The sequence below is a fragment of the Solea solea genome, chromosome 8, assembly GCF_958295425.1.
Source record: "Solea solea chromosome 8, fSolSol10.1, whole genome shotgun sequence".
Lineage (NCBI taxonomy): Eukaryota > Metazoa > Chordata > Actinopteri > Pleuronectiformes > Soleidae > Solea > Solea solea.
The window spans coordinates 21,110,830-21,135,517 of NC_081141.1; the positions used below are offsets into that span (position 1 = coordinate 21,110,830).

At 38.6% G+C, this 24,688-nt stretch overlaps 2 protein-coding genes across 2 annotated transcripts in view; one reads left to right on the forward strand and one right to left on the reverse strand.

Moving 5' to 3' along the window:
• Window positions 1–14,886, forward strand: part of wscd2 (WSC domain containing 2) — a 37,225-nt gene extending 22,339 nt beyond the window's left edge. The window contains exons 2-9 of the mRNA XM_058636987.1: window positions 488–1,388; window positions 4,735–4,849; window positions 6,744–6,928; window positions 9,460–9,581; window positions 9,668–9,842; window positions 11,553–11,717; window positions 11,803–12,003; window positions 13,314–14,886. Of these exons, the coding sequence (XP_058492970.1) occupies window positions 1,004–1,388; window positions 4,735–4,849; window positions 6,744–6,928; window positions 9,460–9,581; window positions 9,668–9,842; window positions 11,553–11,717; window positions 11,803–12,003; window positions 13,314–13,666 (1,701 nt within the window). The 5' untranslated portion in view covers window positions 488–1,003 and the 3' untranslated portion in view covers window positions 13,667–14,886. The remainder of the gene's footprint in view (window positions 1–487; window positions 1,389–4,734; window positions 4,850–6,743; window positions 6,929–9,459; window positions 9,582–9,667; window positions 9,843–11,552; window positions 11,718–11,802; window positions 12,004–13,313) is intronic.
• A 787-nt stretch (window positions 14,887–15,673) lies between these two features.
• cmklr1 (chemokine-like receptor 1) lies at window positions 15,674–17,620 on the reverse strand. Its single transcript, XM_058636324.1, has 2 exons — window positions 17,538–17,620; window positions 15,674–17,439 (listed from the first exon to the last, which is right to left on the reverse strand). The coding sequence occupies exon 2, from the start codon at window positions 17,413–17,415 to the stop codon at window positions 16,360–16,362; it is 1,056 nt and encodes a 351-aa protein (XP_058492307.1). The 5' UTR covers window positions 17,416–17,439; window positions 17,538–17,620; the 3' UTR covers window positions 15,674–16,359.
• Between the last annotated feature and the right edge of the window lie 7,068 nt (window positions 17,621–24,688).

Below are 24,688 nucleotides of genomic sequence, written 5' to 3' on the forward strand. Positions count from 1 at the left end.
ATTATCATCATGAATAATGTGTTTAATTCCCTTCACTTTCCCAGACAACATTAGTTCCCAGTCTCATCAGAGAAAATGCTGCAGGGTTGTTTCTGTTTTTCTCTTCTCAGCTTAACCATATTTATTACAGATAATAGTGCACAACTCCGAGTGTGTTCACTGTGTGGTGAACAGCAACAAATGTGTTCTCTGGGTCCTTATTTGCTTTAAATCCTACTATTAGTTATTGCTTATCATCCTGTGTCTCATGAATGTTAGTTTGACAGAGAACAGATAGATTAGGGTAATTTCACAACAAAACCACAATAGAACATGTGTAGATTGATGTACATTGATTTGATAGTAACAAATAACAAAGATAGTTAGAGGAGTAAAAGTTGGTTGACTTCTGTCTTTTCTACCTTGCAGTTTCACCACTTCCATGTGTGATAAAGCTTACTCAGGTGTTCACCCTCTCTCTCTCTTCCTCTCTCTGTTTTTGCTCCAGATGGTGAGTCACGCCTCCCCCCCCCCCTCCCCTCGCTCCCTCTCTTGGACTGTCTCAGTGAATAGCGTATGCCACAAAGGTGAAAGGATCTCAGCTTAGCTGTAAATAAAACAGCTCCTGCACAGCGTGGGAGAAAGTGTCACAGCGGTGCTGGTGCTGGTGCTGGTGCCGCGCAGCCTCTGAGGGCTGATCACCGGAGTGAAAGCAGTGCTGAGTGATCACCTTTACCTCAGAGTCACTCACCTTTCATGCTCTGGTAGCTGGAGCCAGCTCTGCGGGCTAAAGAGTCAACGGGGACGGCGAGAGACTCAAACGTGGACACAGTCACGGAGAATCGTCATGAGGGATCCTTCACGCGAGAGAAAAGTCATGTTGTTGTGTGATAACATCCATACGTCAGGATTAAGGCACTCTTTATTTTAGTTGGTGGCTGGAACGGGGAGAGCTGCTGTCGATTACTCTGCTTTATGAGTTTTCATCACGGGGACAGTGTCTCTGAGAGGCTGGGGAGCCAGCATGGCCAAGGCTCTGCTGAAGATACAGCGCTATTTTCGCAGGAAACCCGTTCGCTTCTTCTCCCTCATCCTCCTCTACCTGACTGCCGGGAGCCTCGTCTTCCTTCACTCGGGCTTCGTCGGTGACAGCGGCCCCAGAGGCAGAGGGAGCCGGGAGTCCGTGGCAGCTGCAGAGATGGGGAGACGCACCTCAGACAGCCGGGGGCTCGGCAGCATGAGCAGGGTGTTTAAGGAGACGCACAGGTCTGGCAGGAGGTATGGTCCTCCGTGGATGAAAAGGACGGGACAGGAGGGACAGCGGACAGAGGTCAGAGGGGGAGACTACACCAGCAACTGGAACCGTGCACTTAAAGGACGCAATGCCAAAGATGTGGACGATGGAAGAGGTGAGTTAAACCGAGACTACATGTTTTATTATAATGTTATTTAGACGTCGTCCTTCGATGTTTCATCTATATGGACAAAAACTATTTAAGATTATTTGTAGGGCTTGGTGATATGACCAAAACTGATAAAAAGGTTACACATCAGTTGATATTAATCATCATTGTGATACAATGTCACAGAGTTAAAGACTGATAGTCCAATAGCTGTGGTTTTAACACAATTTCACATTTGTATTGAAGAAAAATTGTCAGAATATGTGTTACTGAATTATTTTCCAGCTTTAATTATTTTGAATTCTTGAAAAATCACTTCCTGTGTGCAGCTAAGAATGTTGGCAGGCGACATGAGATCCAAACATCACCACACACACACACACACACACACACACACACACAGAAACACAAAGAGAGTGATGTGGAGCTGATAGGCTTTTGACACTCGTGTTTATATTCAAAATGTACACACAGCAGCTTTAACATTCAAACCATGTCAGATGTTTTCTCCCGGTTTTAGTGATGGCTGAAATGAAAGACTCCTGATAATAATGAATAAATGTACACTTTTGTACAAAAAGAATGAATTTCATCTAGGAGAAGAGTTGCAAAAGTAATTGTAGTATTGCGAAATGTATGAGCGACGTGAGCCACTGCAGTTTCCACTTCGTCACGTAGAGTGAGGTAATGATTATGAAACCTTAAATGATTTGTGCCGTTCTATTTTAATCAACAGCTTCATTCATTCTGTTTTACATTTAAACTCCTCACTGACATTTGATAAAACACAAACATGTTGTGAAAACACTAATCATGTCCTGCGCTGACATATTTTTGACATTGAATGATGGCACAACATGATTATATGATTAAATCACAAGATTGGAAGATATAATTCTCTCTTCTTTAGTGCTGGCACGTGGTGGAGCAGAAGTCTAAAACAGCATTATAAGGACATACTAAAATAATGGACCGATACCTCACAACTGCAGTGAACTACAGTGCTCATGTGCATCTTAAAATAGACTCTGAATAGTCATAAATAATGATGATTTGCAGTGGAGCGTCACAGTGATTACATGGGTTGCTGGTTTCCCTCCAGTGTGCGGTACAAGCACACAGGCATGTGGAGAACAGCCATAAATATGAAACATGCAGAGAGTGGGAGTGACTGCTGTGTGTGTGGGTGTGCTTGTATCGCTATTTGTGTGAGGTCCAAAAAAAACATACATATCTGTCTTTGTGGGGACATTGTGACCTTGTGGGGACATTTTGTCTGGGTCCCCACAACTTTAAAAAGGGCTTTTTCTGGGTTAAGAACTGGTTTTAGGTAGGGATGGGAATCAGTATCGTTCAGTATCGGTATCGGTCCGATACTGGTCAAAATCAGTGGGTGGGATATCGTACAGATAAAAATGTAGTCTGATACAATCCAAAAATCCTATATATCGCATGTTTGACTATGCAAAGACTGTAGAACGAGAACAATGTCTTTGAAAAATGTCTCAGAACAAAACTCTAACCCTTATAGATAGACACTCAAGTTTTTGATTTTGGTATCTGATACAAAAAGTGGTATCGTCCAATTCCTAGTTTTAGGTTTAGGTTAGTCACTTAGTTCATCACTTAGTTATGATGGTTAAGGTTAGGGGAATACATTATGTCTATGATGTGTCCTCACTAAGATATAACAACACGTTTGTGTGTAAAAAGAGAATCAAATCTCCAGGGAAAATGTTTACAAAAACCTCAGAGTCACACTGGAGCCCCGCTAAGCATTATTGTGCATGTATTACAATGTTTGTCTAACCACATTACTAATGACTCTTAATGACCTCTACTCCAAGGTCAGGAAACAATCATGTTTACAATGTGCTTTCAAAGTTTTGGCTCCGTTTTCCTCTTCCTCCTCCTCCTCTTCCTCCTATTCATTCTTACAGTCCCTGAAATATCTCATCTCTGAGGACTGCAGCTAAATGTGATGATAGAGTAATTAACTGCTTCAAAGCATTTGTTATCTCTCCTACATCGTACATGCCACTCATTACTCTCAAATGTTTACCGTCCTCAGAGTGTCTACATGTCACAAACTATATATATATATATATATATATATATATATATATATATATATATATATATATATATATATATATATATATATGTATACATATTACGAAGTTTAGAAACAAGGGCATGCATTCTTGACTTAAGATGCTCACTTTTTTTTTTCTTTTTTTTTTTACAATAAAACATGTTGGAATGAAAATGTCTTTCATTGCTGCCACTGTCAGGGCCTATAAAATCAGAAAGACACAGCATAACCAACACTGGATTCACACTTATTTTCCAGTGAAAATTAAAATGAATGAATCCTGAATTAATTGTGAAACATTTCAAAACTATGCAAAGGGAAACACAGGAATAATAACACACTGACATTTATTTTTAGGATTCACCAGGTGCAATGAGGTTACTGTGGAAGGTCGTATGTTAACATTATAAAGCCCTTCTTTAACTATCATTATTATCATCATGTTTTGGGAATAATGTATTTAATGATACTTGAATGACAAGAAGAGGGAAAAAAAATACTGACCCAGATCAGCTAATAATAGCATTAAGAGTAATAATCATCAATCACATCTGCTGTTTCATCCTTTTCTCCTCATGTCATGTAGCTAAGCACCAGTGTGCTCTTCACTGTTGTATTACATCAGCATTTTCCCTTCATCACAAAGCAGATTATTATTTTTATTTATTTTTTTTACATCTCAACAATAGTTGAGGAAAAGGATTATAGCTGAGTCCTGCAGCACATGCAGCTGAAACGCAGGCTTTTTAGGCCACAATAATTAAAGTAATGCAGTGGACGAGGAGTCATTTAGTGATGAGCAGAAGCTCAGAGGGTTAATGGCACAGCACAGATGGTGAAGGTACAGCAGAGTCTGTGCGGCTTTGTTTAACAGAGGAGCCGCGTTTTTAATGAGAGCCGAGGAATTGTGGAAGTGTTGCTGTGCCATGAGACACTGCAGAGATTCACTGAAGCCCAGCCCCCACACACTTCTGAAAAATGCAGACATGACTGCGACTAACTTACAGGCCACTAGAAGGGGTTGTGTGTCTTTATAAATAAGTGAAGACTCTGCCCCAGTTTGGATTCCATGTGAGCTCAACACACTGTTTCCTTGTGGAGAAAACTCACTGTGTGCTCATACTATTCACTTTCACACTCGTCTACCTTTAAAAAAAGGATTGTGGCTGTTGTTGTGTAGCGGTTTCTTTCTTTCATAGTATAAAACATATATTCTTTATTGTAAGTGTTACTAACATATTTCTTCTCTTCTTTCAGCAAAGTACATCGGCTGCTACATTGATAACACACAGAAAAGAGCCCTGAGAGGAGTTTCCTTTTTTGACTACAAAAGAATGACTGTATTCCGTTGCCAGGACAACTGTGCAGAAAGGTATGATGGCAGTAAAAAATCAGATATCCCGCTGTTTATTTTATCTTGTTATGCTCAGGCTGATGTTTTAATTAGGAATGGGGGAAGAAACCAAAAGTGTTGTTTCCTTATTTGCAGTGTGTTATAACACCACAGTGGTCAATAATCATCACTGGTTATTGACCACTGTGGCTGTAGCAGGGTTTGCTGCCACTGTGAGTTCACTTAATGGATGCTCACAAGTCAATACACTTTAATAAATTGAATATGAACATGATGTAAATAGTACAGTGCTGGCCTGGTGAGCCACATGGTGGTCTAGTGGCCAGCAGTGGCGCTTGCTGGTCTTTGAAACAATGGAAGCTCATTTCAGGTCCAGTTATTTATTTGTGTGTGTGTGTGTTTTCTCTGGTTTCCTCTCACAGTACACAAACATGCAAAGGTTAATGAGACACTCTTAACTGACTGTATGTGTGAATGTGAAAGTGAATGTTTGTCTGTGATGGACTGTCCAGGGTGAACCCTATGGTGGCCCCTGAAGATTCAACACAATCAACAAAATAAAATTCCCCATGCATTCCCAACTCCCAAGGCCAGAAACACCTGCTCTACAACCTCACACCAACTTCCCTCTCACCTTTTTTTCCCCCGGACTAACACCTGGGATTGATCTATGGAATGCATCGAATTACAAACCCCTCATTTATTCACGGAGAGCTATAGGAGCAAAGAGAGAGAGAGAGAGAGGTGCCCCATTTTCACCTTTTGCTTAGAAAAACAGACAAATGAAAGAAAAAATAGCGGCAACAGCACTTGGCAGCACACAGACTTTGATTGACAGCCTGCAGGTTTCATCCTGTGTGAGGCCATGTTAGATGGTTAATTGCATCCGAATGATGTCCTCGGGATTAAATCCTCTATGAAGCAATAGCAAGGCGGCCTTATGTGATGGATTTCTTTCTACAGAAACTCATTTGTAATTGACTTTGCCCTCAGAGCTGGCGTCTCAATCTCAAATGAGCCACTGAACATCTAGTCTGGTCAGGGGGGAGGAAAAAGCTTCCGTTTAGTCAAGGTCAGCAATATGAGTTTAACATTATATAATGATATCACAATCATGAAATTTGGTACAATATTTTTACATCATTTCAAAATAAAAGTGTTAGGAAATGGAACGAATGAAAGAAATGGAAAATAGTTCACATCAAAAAGTATTTATGAAATAAATAAACTTAAGTTAAACTTAAACAATTCCATTTAATCGAACCCAAAACAATTATTCAGTTATTCAAAATATAATATAACAAGCCATTAAACACGGTTAAAAAAACTGGACTGTATGCCTCTCCTCCTGATTGCGCAACAACCCTTAGATCAACCTGAGGTACTGGTGGGAAGATCCAAAAAACAAAAATGTCTCATACATTATAACTTCATATTTAATGTCGGAACACATGAAATCAACATGATCTGTGCATCCTTATTGTCACTTGACATTACAAAAAAGTCATTCTGACTGAAACCAGACTAATAAAATAACTGTAAACATGCGATCTGTTGTTGAATTACTATCACACATGTAAAATCCAGAGTGGTGCGGTTTCAGACTGACAATAACACCGAGTTTATGCTTTTACAGAACAGATAGTAGAAACTACACAACTAACAACTACAACCCAACAGCTAAAGATGTTGTAATCCGTGACATGACTGGTCAACCAGGAAAAGCCTAATAATAAGGAGCTGAAAGGGGGCATATCGCCACCTAGTGTTGGTGGACACACGTCATTTAATGAATCATATCTTTTCTAGTGCTTGTTTACTGGGACAGTAGTTTGGCAAACTAATAATAATATCAGTTGAACCTCCCTGTCCTTATTCACCACTGATCCTCTTCATTTGGTCTGTCCTTCAGAGGTTACATGTACGCAGGCCTGGAGTTTGGAGCAGAGTGCTACTGCGGTCACAAGATCCAGGCCCCGAACGCCTCGGAGAGCGAATGCAACATGGAGTGTAAAGGAGAGCGGGGCAACCTGTGTGGAGGAGCAAACAGACTGTCCATCTTCAGGCTGGAGCTGAGCCATGAGTCAGCGCGCCGCTGTAAGTCTGACTCAGCATGATAAAAAAAACATGTGGCAAAAGTGTGTATTGAGTCACAGAAATGTCATTTAATATTGTTAAAAAAAAAAGTCTGAATTCATGTCCATGCACGGAGACACTGAGAGTACCGAGTAACACACAGGATCCGCTGCATCTTAATGATTCATGTTTGGATCAGAAATTCAATATAAAACAACCTCATCCTCAAACAGTCTGACTGCAGTGAGAGGAAAATATGTGTTTATTTTTGGGTCAACAACACAGGCTGGGAACAGGCTACCATGTTGTGTTTACCTGTTTCCCCAGAGAGCTGTGGTACCTACAGTACGGTATGTAGCCCAGTGAACCGTGGCCTGCAGTCTGCTGACAGCAGAATACAACAAGCGCTGGTCAGAAGTGAAAAACAATGAGTAATGAGGTAGTTTGAGGGAACAAAGAAAGAAAGAAAGAAAGAAAGTATCACTTCTGTCTGTACTTTTTCCCGTCAGGTAGAAAGTCCCATCTGCAACATGACGAAACCTTTTACTTACTTCATCCCCTTCTCTTTTTTTCCTCTCTTTTCTCTTTTCATAGAAATAATGTGTTAATATGAAAGGACGTCAGCACACACACATTCACTCTCTCTCTCACACACACAAGTAAAGTTGTCCTCGCAAGGACAAAATGTCCTTACAAAGATAGGTTTAAATCAAAGTGTGTCCTCACAATCTACTGCAGACATGTATGTACACACACAAACATCTCTGTGTTAAATTTGTCATATGTATACTTCGACAGAACCTTAAAAAGACTAAAAATCAATCCATCAACATACATATACATATATATATATACATATAGACAGTCATATACTTGGATTTTAGAGCAGAGGCAGGTTAGTTAATCTGCTACACAGCAGTTCACATAAGCTCACCTGGACGACCTGGTGAAATATAAATTCACCCAGAATTGAAACCAGCACCAGCCAGTGTGCACTTTGAGGTATTTTGTGTAAGAAAGGATTCAAACTCAGTACAATGACTGTTAAGGCAGCTGAGTTCCACATACACGGCATAAAAAACACTGCAGCAAAATCCACCTGCCAATGAGTGTCATGCATTTCACAGCTCGTCTCCGTCCTCATCTCTGACTAAATGTCTTTACATGCACCATCACACTTAAGTATCTTGAGTTTAACTTGTAGTGACCCGCAGGAAGCATTATATGATCCAATTTCAATCAATTTGGTTTTGTGAGGTTTTCATTTCTGCTTTTTTTTTTCTTGTTTTCCATCAGTCAGACTGCTGAGTCTGCTCTTCATGTTTGCGTCTTCACCTATGACCCCGATCTCTGTCATGTGAGAACATCAAAGAGGAAACGCAGTGCATTGTGTTGAGGTGGCTGTTTTGTGGTTTTGCCCACTTAGATGACTGACTGTTTTTCAATGCAAGAAACGATTCTGCAAGTATTCTGCAAGTATTTCTTACACCTCAGATTATCATGATAAATGTGACATCCCTAAACACTTGAGTTTTGCTTTTGGGCAAAACCTGTCATCTAGAGTTAGACATTTAAATGTAATCTCTATAGTTATAGTGGTTGCTATGAAGATAATGTGTTGGCATAAAATGGTCTTAAAAATGCAGGACAAATTAAACAAACAAATATAAACAAATGAAACAAAAACAATTAAGCATTTGATATGCTCACATCACTGGACTTCAGTTTATTATAAAGACAAAAAATTAGACAACTTTAAGAGGAAATGTCTTCATTTTGGCTCCTGTAAAGATCACAAGAAGCTTTCTTTACTCTAATATGAAAAACCAGTTTATTGACACAGAGACAGATTGTTTATACAGCACGACTTACAGGTTTTCTTAAGCTGACATTTAAAATAGCAGTTCACAACCATTAAAGACAATAAACACATAAATAAAAACCTTTTTCTTTCAGTTTTATTTGATTCAGATGAAAAAAAACACATTCTTTTGATCAGTCTCAGTTGTCCCCACTTGATTATATGAATTTATTACAATTTAGATTTGTAAACGTAGCCTGAACAAGAATCTAAGTGTACATTAGCAGCGTTATTAAGTTATAAAGTCATAAAGATATGACAATATGCATAAAGTCAGAAATTTCTCAGACTAGAAAACTAATAATTGAACACAAGCGCTTTAAATATACTTAGATATAACCACTGTAACTGCCAATCTGCTAAATAAACAAACACACAACACCCAATGAAAAGGGAGCAGTTCCTTCTGAATCAGAATCTTCCTGCTGTTGTGATTTCTGGCTGAGCCCTTAGAGCAATGAGAGGACATGAGGTTAAAGGTTATCACCTCACTGCAGGAAAGTGAGTGCTGCTATTGGTTCCGTCCAGGTCTCAGGAGACTGTAAGAGAGTCCCAGTGAGATGTCTTTATTAGGATGTCAGAGGAAAGAGGACATGCTGACAGAAGCTGTTTTCCCTTTGTGTAACTGGAGTGAATCATTCTTTTTCTTCTTGTGAAAGAATAATGTTTTGTTTTGTTCTGTGTGTTTCAGATGGCAGCGCCATTTTCAAGGGTTGTTTCCATCGGCCAGACAATGTCACTTTGGCACTTCCTTTCAACGCAGTCATCCAAAACATGTCCGTGGACAAGTGTGTGGACATGTGCACGGAGAAGGTGAGGGAATTCTGGACGTCTGTTCATGTGTCACACATTTGTGCATGTAGGTCTGTCTGCAGTGTGTAATGGCGGCCATGTTTCAGGAGAAATCACTCGCCGTCCTGGCCGGAGATCGATGTCACTGCGGCTTCCCCACGTCTCTTTTCTCGCTTCATGAGCTGGAGGAAGAGGACAAATGTCTGCACCGTTGCCACGGGGAAGAGTTCGAGAGCTGCGGCAACGACGAGTACTTTGTTGTGTACCAGACGCAGGTTCAAGGTAACGTTTGGCAACACACACACACGTGTGACAGTCATAGTCACAACCATATTTTAAAGAATGGCAGTAACCTGATGGCGCTTTTCCACTAACGATTTTTCATTACTATATTCCCTCCCTCAATGTGGGCGGAGTCATCATAGCGCGGCTGCATGAAACTGCCGTGACATTGTTTTATAGGTGACACACACAAACTAGTAAATTGTAAAGCAGCAGTTTTCAGTGAACTGAATCATTAGAATCAGTTAATTAAAAAGATTTGTTCAGTACTTTCTGCATGAAAGTAGTTTTTTCCATAAATCATTCAGCCTTCGTTGCAGGTGAACGTCCAGTTTCAAAAACTGATATAGTACGTGACTCTCCAGGGTTTACAACAGGAAGCTTAGAAGGTCATGTTATACACTCACAGCCGCGCTTGTAAATTGTGGGCTTTCCAAAAATACTTGCTTATATACCCGAGCTACACTTCAAACATGCAATTATGCTCCCTTGTTCGGCTGCTTCAGTGTCATACATGAAGAAAATAACATGCAGAGGGAAACCAAAGTGTCACAGGCAGAGATAAAGAGTATATGTGTCAGGCTGTGGCATGACCTCCACTCACAATAGTAAACACGGTGCATGCAGACAACACTGCTGCTTATGTTGCTTGGCAACACGGTTTCATTTACAAGGAATTTTACTTAGAAGTATGAGTCACTTGCTCTGTGCAGGACGTAACAGCACAATATTAAGTGTCCGACTCTACCCTGTGTTTCCATTTTATCTGTGTTAATACAAACATACAGAGAATTTGGTACAGTAATATTTACTGAAAATATAAAAATAATATGTTCATGATTTAAGTAAGTAAAGAAAAAGTACATTCATACGCGGGCATTGTTATGCAGGTTTGAGGAACAAGAGTGAGTCAAAAAAAGAACAGACACACACAAAACTTTCCATGTAATTGACCTTTTCTCTTTCTCTTATGGTATTAAATGTCTTCTCCACCAACTTCCAATATTTCAACACAATTGTTCTTTAGCCCCTGATATCACAAAACAAAACTATTAATGAACTGAAAGTGACTCACTTCCTCTTGTCTATTTGAAGGTTGTTGCATTAAAGGTCCACTGTGTATGAATTGGCAACATTTTGTGGCGAGAGTGCACGTCGACTCCTTTGCTTCCCGCTCTCTTTCCCAAAAAATGTGAGGGTACGACTGTGGCCTTCACATACTATCAAGAATGTAGTTGTTTTTCCAATTGTGCTGCTGTGGAAACATAGCGGTATACATCAAGGTCCTTACCTAAAGGACACATCTAAAATCAGGGCACTGAAACACTTGAGTGCTTTTACTTTGAAACAGGAACAGGATGTGTTGTGTTTGCGACAGATAAAGCCACTGAAGTTGTGGTGAAAGATCATTTTCAGTGTATATTTTTTTTACTGTGGAAAGGGAACTTGACAGGTTGCCAGTTCAAGTCCCCCGCCAGGTCAAGGACTGGGGTATCCGCATTGCTCATTATTAATCGGACACACTAAACTGACTCCAGTTGGTTGTGTTAGGAAGGCCATCCGGTATAAAAAGAAATCTCTGAATAATAATGTCTGTAACTCCACTAAATCTTTAAGTTTCAATAATCTCTTCTCTGTAAAATGAACGTGTTACTTGCACATGTATTACACCCCAGCTCATCTGTCTGTGTCTTTGTTTCCTGTCTTCAGATAACCGCTGCATGGACCGTCACTTCCTCCCCACTCGTGCTAAACAGCTGGTGGCTCTCGCCAGTTTCCCTGGAGCCGGGAACACGTGGGCTCGCCACCTGATAGAGCTCGCCACCGGCTTCTACACCGGCAGCTATTACTTTGATGGTTCCCTTTACAATAAAGGTCTGCCTCAACACGTATTTGTAAAACATAAGAGCATGAATTACTCTGTGTGAATTCAAAATATTAACCGTCTTTGTTCTCACAGGATTTAAGGGAGAGCGGGACCACTGGCGAAGCGGGAGGACGGTCTGCATTAAGACGCACGAGAGCGGAAAGAAGGAGATCGAAGCCTTTGATTCCGGCATCCTCATGATCCGAAACCCCTACAAAGCCCTCATGGCAGAATTTAATAGAAAATATGGCGGCCACATTGGCTTTGCCTCCCAGGCTCACTGGAGAGGGAAAGGTAAGCAAGTGAAAACGGTTTTGTTTACATCCTTTTAACCTTTCATTCTATCATTATAATGTAAACAAACAAACGCAGACGTGTAAAAGTTTTGTGACAGAGTGTTACAACAAGTTAGTCGAAGCTTTATGTGGGAGCCATGAATTATTTATAGTCAGTTTTATTCCATTATATTAAGATGTGTTAATTGGGGCTTTGACACTTGTTTGTTTTGATTTGATAGGGGGAGAGCAGGTTGCCAGAATTTCATTTTTGGACCCTTTAACACAACACACACTAAAAAAACTTTATTTTCAACTTCAGTGGGTGAATGTATTTACTCAAGTTCTTAAAACTGAGAAGAAGAAGCTGAAAGTAGCAAAGTTTAGGTTTTAACATTGTCAAATAAACACTGTAACTATGCACAGTGACACAAAGCGGTAAGCAAAAGGAGAAAAACAAATCCTTGCTTGGTAAAGTGGTTTTGACCATTTGAGCCAATATGACTGAGTATGAAGTTTTCATTTTTGAAGACGTTATAAAATCATGTTTACGTCCGCAGGAACAGTCAACAAGTGTCTGTTTTGGAGAAATGAGAAATGAAAGAACCAGCTGACCACGACTTTAGCTCAGTCGCTCTGCTGAGGTCACACGTTAAACCCACATTATTCTTGGAACTGTTTGCACATAAGAGCTCAGTGTGTGCACACATATAAGCATATAAAATAGCTTAGCATGGTCTAACGTTTGTATGTGTATTTATGTAACTTTTTTTTTTACAAATTTTACTATAGTTCTCAAGAAGGAAAATCTAATTATCCTACAGTTTCATTGATATTGTTGTAAACATGATCACATTATACCAATATATTACTTATTTATCCATTTTTATTATTATCTCTTTTGTGGCTTGGTCATTTTGTGTTAAATACAGAGTTTCACACAGTTCAGTGTAAAACCCTGTAATGTTTTATTAGCAGTATTATAGTCAAGTTAAATTTCTCTTGTGATGACGTGATAATTAAAAGTAGATTAGTAAAATTAGATATTCTCATATTAACTAATTTTAATATAATTTCTTTCCAGTTCCAGTGGTGCAGATGGTTGTTATTTTCAGACATTGATTGCCAAATAATAATAAAGTATATAAATAATTAATTACATTTCTGATTGTGTGAGATTTGACTATGAGTATTTTCAGGTTTACCACTTACACAGTTAAATGTGGTTGTTCGGCCTCCCATGTTAATATTTGAAAATGATCTGGTCTTCATTAAGAGCACTGTATATAAATATACATTATTTTGCGTTGTCTCTCTTCTGTCCTGCAGAGTGGCCCGAGTTTGTTAAGAACTATGCCCCTTGGTGGGCGTCCCACACGTTGGACTGGTTGAACTATGGGAAGAATGTCCACGTGGTCCACTTCGAGGAACTAAAGAGGGACTTGTTCCTGCGACTCAAGGGGATGGTTCAGTTTCTGGGTTTGAACGTTTCCGAGGACCGACTGCTCTGCGTTGAGGGCCAGAAAGATGGAAACTTCAAGCGGTCCGGGTTGCGTAAACTAGAATACGACCCGTATACAAGCGAAATGCGAGCAGACATTAACGAACTGATCAGAACAGTAGATACGGTCTTGAGGAAAAGGAACATGTCTGGAGTTCCAGAGGACTATATGCCAAGATGATAAATGTGATCTCCCCCCTCCCTTTCCTCACTTAACTGGTCTGTTCTCTTTTGTAAAATGACATGACTTTAATAGCTGTTTCAATTATTTTTCTGTAAAGTAATTTAGGTTGAATTTGTCATGCAAAGAAATTAGTGTCTAACCTCCAATTTTTAGTCATCTTTGTTTTAATTCTCTGCAGTGTCATGCACTGATAAAGAAAGGGGAGGTTTGGTTTTCATGAACATGAGCAAAAAGCACTTCTTCTTGTCCCTCTCTATGCACATGTAGGTACAACTTTGACTACAAAGTTAAGAAAAACCTTTGACCCTAAACGTTCAATGCAGTGCAGCAGTGTTGTTTGTGCAAAAAAGCATTGTTTTCACAATAATGTTCTTTACACACACTTCTTTGAAATGTTTAGCCCTTTTGGTGGAGGAAAATGCAATATGCAGGCGTTAACTACCTGATGATGACACTGTGTGTTTTGTGTAGATTATTCAACTAAATGTATGTTATAGAGAAATCATGTTTTTCGATGATGATGAAGATCTTCACAGCATTTATTTGTCTCACTGGATAATTTGGTGGTGAGTATTTATTTTTTTCCTGACACTGGACTTGATGCAGAAAATCCAAAAAGCACCCCCGCTGTGCAACACTCGCCCCAAAGATCACTGAGGAATTAGACGTTACGTCACGGTTCTCGTTAGTAGTAGTGATCCTTATATTATGATTTGATCTCAGTTTATCATACTGAATGTGAAAAAGTGTTACCTTTTTATTGCTTTGTTGTGAGAAAAAGCTATGACGGTTAATGCTGGCTGAAAACTAAAGTGTGAAACATCGCACTCGGATTTTTATAGCAAAGCACGTCTTATAATGGTACTCAATGTGCTGTGGCATATGCATTAAAGATAAGCAAACGATTAAATACATGAAAATGCTGTTTAAATAAATAAATAAAGCACTGGGTACTGAGAGACAGAAAACATTAACTGACTTCCATTTTCAATATAATATAAATCTATTTTTATAGTGTATGCTGACACATCAAAAAATGTTATTTGTAAAGCAAAAACAATGAAATGGAAGGTGTTTCTATTTTTAACACATGCTTTAAACTTTATTGGCTCTCACTTGCATTGACGAGCAGGCACTTTCTGAACGTAGGTGTCACATTTGAATGTATTTTCTATGGAATGTAACGTGATAAGCCCCAATAAATCGAGTATGTTGCATACGTTTCTATTGCGTGCTCTTTTGGATGAAACTCAGACATCTGTAATGGAAGTGAATGAGTGAGTGAGTAAAAGGAGTAAAGGTCACTACATTGGTCAGTTATTGCGTCATTATCATATCATCTGCGTCATAAAGCGGCCTTTTAACGTCATGCTTAGCTGATGTGGGTGGATGAATTTGTCACGGTCTGCTGCAGCCATAACTTGAGCAGTTTTGATCTAATTTAAAGTCATAATATATTACATTTCTGCATTAAAATGTTTTTAAATGACAAGACTTCATATCATCATATAGTTTGAGTAGTGTAGTTACTTTAGACATTTATATGAATACCTGTTTATACAGGTTCCTCTACAGCATTGATATGAACAGCTACTTATTTTTAGTCTAATTTTCTTTTGTCAAGATGAATGTAGTAGTCTTATTCTCGTAATTGTAAAATTATAATTGAATATTTTTGTCAATCAAAATTCACCTGAAAGTTACAAAACATTCAAATTTTTACAACATAATCTGAATATGGAAGACTACATCAGAGTAAATGTCTAGTTAAAATCTTCAACACATGGCAAATTCAGCTTTAAAGGTAAAGCTCCACTATTACTCACTGTTGTTACGGACTGATTCTTACTCACTCAATTTTTCTCCAGTGTTTCATCATCAACAAAACCACCTGTTCTCAAGAAAAGCGTGATCAAATAAGATGTGACATTAGGAATAATTAAAATAATGAGAGAAAAATAATACTTCGTAGAGAGACATTAAAGAAAAAAACAAAAAAGCTGGTTGGAGCATAAAAAAACAACTTTATTTCAGAAATTACAAACCATAATTACAATTTCTTACGCATGAATAAAAATACATGTTTGTTCAACAAACAGCTGTTGTCACTTAGTGGTAACAGCTGGGTTTGTGTTATTTGTACTATATGGTTTATGTGGTTACTGTTGTTAGATGTTGGAAAGATAAGAATTTATTCATCTCACACAATAAACTTCTTTTCAGAATTTCAGATAGACCCATTCATTTTCATTTGTCATATTGTTGATATATATGATATACATTCAATAACATATACATAGTGGCACACTGTGGCATCATGAACAAACCACATCATACTTGTTTCAACTTTTCCTTGTTGCTCAGGCAAAACTTTAACACATCAGTTAAATGTCAAATGAGCAAAACTAAAGTGATTTCTATATGTTCAGAACAAAAATACATCCATGTGCAGCAGTTTGTTTACTGTACATTGTTTGTGAAACTCCTGCTGAATGAGGCAGAATCCATTGTGCAGAGCAACAGAAGACTTAACAAAGATGTTTGTATGTTGGTTCAGATTTGCAGATTCTTCAGGAGTGTGCTTACATAAGCAAAGCTAAATCAGATATCTGCTCTTAACCAATCGTGTCAGGAAAAACAGCAATCTCATTGTCAAATGAGCACAGGGACTGAAACCATTTCTGTTACCTCTAAATGTGTGTGGAAGCTCTGCAGTCCACAGAGCTGGACCTGGACAGGTACCGGCTGGTGTTGGTGGTGTTGGTGCGTTCTTCCTCCCCCATTGCGTTCGCCATCTTTGAGAAAACGGAGCTCTTGAACTTCCGCTTAAAGTCTTTGCCCATGAAAACATACAACACTGGGTTGAGGAAGCTGTTTGTGGCTGCCAAAGATGTGCCCACTTTGAGTCCAGTGGTTAAAATATTATGATTTAGGCTGTGGGGATTCAGCTCAAGTAGCACAAACACGTGGTAGGGCAGCCAGCAGATGAAGAAAGCAGCCACTAGTGCGGTCATCACTCTGAAGGGTTTGGAGGACCTGGCCATCCTGTTGGTGCGGAGCTTGAGGATGATGGCAGAGTAGCAAATGATGATGATGAGAAAGGGGACAACAAACCCCGCGAAGAAGCGGCTCAGTGCAACTATCTTGTGGCTGTGCTGGTTTAATGTGTAGTTGTTGAAGCAAATGGTACGACCCAGGTGGCTTCTAACGTCGCGGAAAATTACAGAGGGGAAACTCAAACCGATGGCCAGAGTCCAGGCCAGCAAAACAACAGCGGAGGCCTTCTTGACAGTGCGCTGGTTCTGGGCCCAAACTGGAGCCATGACAGAGATGCAACGGTCGATGCTGATAATGACGAGGAGGAAGATGCTGCTGAACATGTTGAGGAACATCACAGTGGAAGTAAATTTGCACAAAAAGAGGCCAAAGATCCACTCCTCCATCACCATGTTGGTGATGCTGAACGGCACGAAAGCACAGAAGATGAAGTCTGAGATAGCAAGGCTCAAGTACCACGTGGTGTTGACCGTCTTCTTCATCTTAAAGCCAGAAATCCAGATGACCAGAGCATTTCCACAGAAGCCCAGCAGGAAAATCAGCACACTGACCACCAGGAGAAGCACACACATGATTTCCTTAAAACACATTGGTTCATGGTGAAAAGAATGCCCCTCGTGTGGCGTTGAATCGTTTTCATAGGTGTAGTTGTAGTCCATATTATAGTCATCAAATTCATAATCAGGCATATTCACTTTCCTTAAGAATGACAGCTGTGGAGAAAGTGGGGACAAAAAGATAATTAACATTTTGTATCAAATTCAACATCATTTTTCAATGAAAGTTAAAATATTATGGAGTGAAATAATACCTGCAGGACGGAGGACAGATTTCACTGCTGTTGGTTTGATCGTGTCCAGAGCTGAGTGTCCACTGAGCTGAGTGTCCGCTGAGATGGTTTTGTTGATGAGTTAAGAGAAGCCACATAACCCACAATCAGCTGACCGTGTGGTTTCTCAACACTTCCATCCCCTAAATACTTTCAGTACTGCATTTTTAAGATGTTGCATCTAATAAGGCTCATATGTGTTATTCATATCTATGGATGATTTCATATAATATCAATGACAACACTGAAAGCACCCTTAATTAAATCAAAACTGTTAGATATCACAGTTTGATCGCAACAAACAAAAATAGTGGTGTTATTAAAATCAGTGAGTCACCACCTGTCCTGTACTTTTGTACTGGACAGTACTTTTACTTAAAGTAAAGATTTAAGTTTTATTTAAAACATCAGAATCAGTTTAATTTCACTTCCAGGTCCACATTTTAGCATAGACTTGAGTATGTGTTTACACACATACTTTAAAAATACAGCCATTTTAAAATTATAAAGGTGCTTGATGTGGCAACATTTGTCTCAAGATTTCTGATGAGGATATAAAAGTTGGATATAAAAGTATCAAATGGATTGTTGAAGACCTGTTTATTTCTTTGCAAAGAGAAAGTCAAGATGGACAACCCCATCAGAGGCAAGTCAAAATGTCTCTAAGGGTTCTCACGTCATGAACTTATCTGTGTAACACACAAAAAGCCCCTGTGAAAGAAGAAATATGGCTTTGGGTCCCAGGAACAGAAAGATTAGCCAATCACTTATGTGTGGGCTTTACCCAATGTGGCGTGAGTGTTTAGACTAAGTGTTTTGAACTAAACTATGCACTTATAAGGTTAAAGGTGAAGAATTCTATTAGATATTCCTTTGTTTTGTTTTTTTGTTTTGTTTTTTTAAGATAAAATACTTACAAGGTTAAAAGCAGTAAAATATTTTGTTATGTTCTTGACTGCAAAAAGAGAAGTATCTTCATTATCGCACACAGACGTCCTCCCCTGTGTTAGTGTTGTGACTCTGTGGTTTCTCTTTTCTCTGTAAGACGTTTATCTGTAGCCAGATGTATCTGCTAAAAACCATCTGACGAGAAAGGCGCATAGGAAACTAACCAAGATGGGCAAGATGACTACAACAAGAGTCCTTGATCTGATGACTTCGGAGAACGTGCTGGGAAAGAAGAAACACATATGTTCCTAATCTTGCTTTGAGGAGGACAGAAGGACATTCATCACACTGTATTCCTCATTCCTCTGAAAATTCCCATGGTTAAGTAGTGGTTCTAAACAAGTGAACCCAGGTGCTGAGACAGACAAATGGTTGGCAGGTTGTAGGTCAAAAGCTAAATCACTGAAGATGGTGACAAGATGGGGTGTGGAAACCAGTAGAGGAGGGCTGTGGTAAGACATGTGATGCAGTGGGGATTTGAGCAGCAGAAGATGGAGGACACTCGGCGCTGGTGCCAATCCCAGCTGACATAGGGTGAAAGGCAAAAGACTACTACGGATCTTAGGACAATTAACCAGCATCTGGGCTGCGAGGCGCTGTCCAGTGGTTTACTAAAGGAAAGGAAATACTGCTGTTGTGTAGTTTATTGAAGCAGCTTCAGTTGCATCTACTGTCACATGATGATAGCGAGGCTCAGTATTTTACCATTCAGAATAAAATAAATACAATATTGATGAGAATACACTTCTCTGAGTAGCTTTGAAAAAAAATGATTCAACTTTAACTCAATTTCTTTAGTAGAAACAAGCATTGTAATTGTGTTCCCACCAAAAACATGCTCATGTAAACCTTTTTCTTTACCACTTTATCCTCCACAGGAGGGTCGCAGGGGGTGCTGTGCCAATCTCAGCTGACATAGGGCAATGGGCAGGGTACACCCTGGACCCCTATGATCAATTTAGAGTGTCCAATTTACCTAATCCCTATATTGCATGTTTTTGGACTGTGGGAGGAAGCCGGAGAACCCGGAGAAAACTAAATCAGCTAAATCACTCTGTCATTATATGAAATGAGAACACAGAGAGCAGCTGCTTTTTACAAGGTTGTCCGGAAAATAAATTTAACATTGAGACATTACATAAATAGATACGGATTTATTTGTCCCTTGAGAAATTCTTTGTGCACCACTCAGCAGACGAGCAGACAAACATTGAACAGCAGACATCAACACCTGTTACAGTACAAACAACAACACAAATAGGTACAATAATCGCACAAATCATAACCTACACCCCCGTGAAATTTCATTGAAATCTGTCAAGTACTTTTTGAGTTATGCTGCTCATAAACAGACACACATAAACAGACACACATAAACAGACAAAAACATCATCTCCTTGGCACTGGTGATAAATGGGCTGCTGTGGTTTCAGAATGATGTGAAATGAGCACAAAATGTTACAGAAAAGGTTTTTCACTGTGGTCGACCTATGGCGACACCTCTCCATCCCATAATGGTGTATACATGTACAACTTGATTACCTTGACAGTTTTTGACGGAGGATATTCTGTGATTTATTAAACTGTGTCATATATTCCTCTGCCATTGACACAACAATCTAAATGTATAGAGCCACTGCATATGAAAAAAGATATATATATATATATATATATATATATATATATATATATATATATATATAAAATACGCAAGGTTTAGGAGCAGTCCATGCTGACATTGAATTCACATTTATCCTTCCGATCCTATCCTGCTTTATAAAATAGACGGCACCCAGAGAAAGCCAGTGACAGCCTCTGGTCACCAGGGCAGCACTGAATTATGAGGCTGTCCTTCAACAGACGATGTTATTTCAATCACTTTCTGTATCATAATGGAGTGTCCTTGAGAATCTTGAACACAATGACCTTTCTGCAGAGTGAGGAAGCTGACAAGGAATTCTTTCTTTGTGACTAAATTAACTATTGTCCTGCAGAGGTTTACGGAAAGGGCATCAAACATGACCCTACTATTTAATAAAAATTATTTACAATTAGCCATACTTCAAGGCGAGTACATAAATCATATTTACTTTTTGTATCCAACAACCCAAAGCTCAGTTTAATTTTATCTCAAAGCTCGTTGTATGTGTCACTGTAATTCAAACCTGTATGTAAGTAAAGGAAAAACAGATTCTTAGATTCATCGTGATTCAGACATGGACGATTCTGACTTTAATGATTCTCACGACGCTCAACAACTAAACCAAAACAGAAGTCACGGCCTCACAGGTGAAAGAGGGTTGGACAGAAATGACGTGATGCTCGAACGTCTGTTGCCACTGTATCGTACGTCACTACAACTGTGCACTTTATCACCGACGACTGGAGGCTAATGTCACATGTGTTCCAAACAAAAGCTATGACTGACAGCCACACGGGTGCTAAAGATGCGGCGCTGTTAAACATATTGCACGTAAAAGCATGATTCAGTTTACATTCCGTCTGGATGTTACTTCTTTAATAATAATAATAATAATACATTTAATTTACAATCCAGTTGTAACTTTCCAGTTTACACATTTCATTTAGTTTAATAAATGATAATGGAAATATTTTTTCTCATTACAAATGCACTGTTAAAAAAATAGTGGTGGGTAAGTAGTGAGTGATCACACAGTGAGACAAAGACTTTCAAAGGAAAGATTGAAAGTGCATCAAGATGCATCGATAATCGTTCCATAATCAAATCTCCGCCCCAGAATCGTAATCGTATGACCCTGAAGTTCATTAAACCATAATATATCAGAGATAAAGGTTAACGGATAAAGTGCAATACAAATAAAATCTATCATTATTATTATTATTATTATTATTATCTTTACGCGGTGAGAATACGGAAATGTATATTGCTGACTTGTAACATAATTTAAGAGCCAGTTCTGTAAATGTCAACATCAACTTCATTTATATAGCACGTTTAAACAACCTCAGTTGACCAAAGTGCTGCACAGGCACAACAAATACTCTGCAGAAACAGGTAACACAAACAAAAAAGCAAACTCCAAAATAAATATAGAAATATATAATATAATAAGAATGAAGCAGCGCAGTAGAAAAATGCAAGTCTGGCTCATCCTGAATAGAATGCCAAGGAGAAGAGGTGCGTTTTCTATAGCTGCTCTTACATGAGAATGTGAACTACCCAATAGACTTAGGGCAGCCAATGAACCTCTGGTTTTGTACCTTATTCTAAGAACATCCAGAAGCAACTTGTTAGAGGATCTAATTACTCTGGCAGGAGTCTGCAGATGTATCAAATCACATAAGATGGGGCCAGCACATTTAGAATCTTAAAAACAAGCAAAAGAAAAATATTAAAATCAATCTTGATCCATTACATTACATGTCATTTAGCAGATGTCAGAGTACAACTTGCGACTATGAAGTCTTTTGCACACTCCACCCCGAGCCACACAGGAAGCCGGCGGAGGGAGGACAAAATGGTGGTGTTATGTGGTCTTGCTTTGTTTGTCTGGTTTAGAAGACGAGCTGTTGCTTTATTTATAGATAGATAGATAGATAGATACATAGATAGATACATACAAAAGAGGTGCGTTTTCTAATTTTTTTTTCTCATTTCACTTCACAATTGTGTGTCTTTCACATAAAATTTCAATTGAATACATTTATGCTTCTGGTCCTAGCATGGCAAAATGTTGAAATGTTAAAGGGGTGCAGATATTTATGCAACCCACTGTATGTATGTATGTATGTATGTATGTATGTATGTATGTATGTATATATATATATATATATATATATATACATACATATACACACACACACATACATATACATATACATACACATATACATACATATACATACATATATAAATATTCCTGAGCTGCTCTCCTCGTCTACATTTTGCTGAAAGCTCCTCTCCTGCAGTAGATCAAGTTCCACTCCTGTCTGCCAGCCTGCCATTTCAATTGTATTCTAAAGTAACTCGAGCATTATTGCAACATTAGTGTCTTCTCCTTGAAACTCGCTGTATAGATTATAGTTTAGCAGAAATGCATCAGTCAACAGCATAAATGTGTTTATCTAGGATCCACATCCGCATCACAGAAGAAAATAAAGTGAATTTTTTTTATTATAGTATCAGATTGTAGTAATCAGTGGCTGGGAATGATCTGTGGAACTAATGCTTTCAACTCAGGAAATGATGGTGTCACTTCATACAACTCAGCTCTATCTTTAATCATTAGAACATAATAGTTTTGCACTGTTTAAATGGAGAATAGTAGAGAAAACCACCATGTCCAAGTAATTGCTTGATCTGAATTGGAATGAGTTTAGTGCTGTGAGTTGAGCTCACAGTCAATTTTTTCCTTATTGTTTGTTTCAACAAACTAATGGGAAATTGTTTAACAAGACATAACTTCTTGAAAGTCATTTGTCTGTGATCAGTCATAACTGAATTTCCCTCGTTTCCATTGCACCAAACTAGAAAAAGATATATTATTTATTAGCACAGGTACAGTATACGACCGTGCTCATGTCTGTCTGAATGCCCTGCAGCACATAGTTCACAGAAAAGTCAATCACCAAATCCCAGTTTTTAGAGTAGAATTATTGATCTCCTCTGAATGTGACATGAGTGTTATCGACAGTGGCAACACGTTTCTGAAATAGGTCACATGGCTACAACTGAGAGACTGAAGAGGAGTTTTTACACTGAGGCCACCTGGATCCTTAACACATGAAAAGGTTGCTTTTAAATATTACTTTATGAACCTCAAATGGAACAACTGACAAAAACATACTAAACTGAACAAGATGGGTTTTTTTTTTTACCTCAATGCAAAGACCTTTATCTGTCCTGGAGCAGTGTGAGTGTGAATGTACAGTACAATAAACAAGTTATTAAGTTTGACTGTTTTACAGTTTTTCATCATCTTGCTTAATTTTTCCAAGTGCTTCAATCATTTACTGGAAATCAAGTTTTAAAATAAGGAGATAAAGGGGTTGAGATTCACACCTGATCCCTTTAAAAACAAAAAAGCCAGTACTATTACTAATATGTTACACTCATGAAGTGTGTTTCTGTGCAGACAAGTCATCTCGTCAATAGGCATTACAATATCCTTGTTCTTATTCAATCAGTATATTGTTAATGTTATTTTTAACAAATTAGTTGCATGCAAACTTGCAATTCACAGTACAGATAATAAAAATCTATTTTGAAACAACTTGACTTTAATGACCTGAAATTGCTAGTTAGAGTCTGTATGTGTTTGCTTGTTGGCCAAGATACATCATGTTTTAAACAGCATGATGGCACATTATCACATATTAAAACATAACCTTGAGTTTATTTGTGTTTAGGGGCGAAGGTGAACTTTCTACATCCAACCACCATCACAAGTTGTCAAAGTGTAAACAGACTGTGAAACAGTAAAAGCTATACCTATTTAGACGCCCACATAAATACAGGAGGATTAGAGTTGGGTTGTTGCCAACAGTAACAGACGGAGCAGCATGTTAAATCCTTACATTAACAAGATTTTATCTACATACCTTGAAGGGAAAATTACAGTGTTGCTACGTCCTTCACACAAGAGACAGTATAATTGTCATCTTTAATATTATTTCAGGAAGGAGTAACAAATTGTTTTCAAGATTTATTCAAGTTCAATCATTTTTTTACAGAGTTATACAGCTATGAGAACATAGATATATAACTCTGTCAAAACTAGAATTACTTCTTGTTTTTTAATCAAAACTTCTGCTTTGTGCATTGTGATAGTCTGGACATTTAGTTTCTAAAACATGCTGATGAAGCTCAGCTGTTTGAACTTTACTGTAGGAAGAGAGTTCACAACACTGACGTGATGAGAAAACACTTCCATGTTCTAAGGGCTGGAAAAGGGCAGCTTTTGTTTTCTTCACGACTGCTGTAATTTTTGGTGCTGCATGATAACTTTGATAATGCTGGTTTATACACTGACGTGTTGCTTCAGTGAAAACAACTCTTTTAGCCATATAAAGATTCTCCTTATCTTTACTTAATCCACCCTATCTTCCTTTATTCCAGTTCCTATCTTTTGTTTTGTCAGTTAGAGCACCAGTGCTACAGATACAAACACAGAAAAGTTTTTTAAAAAAATCTCAGAGGGGGC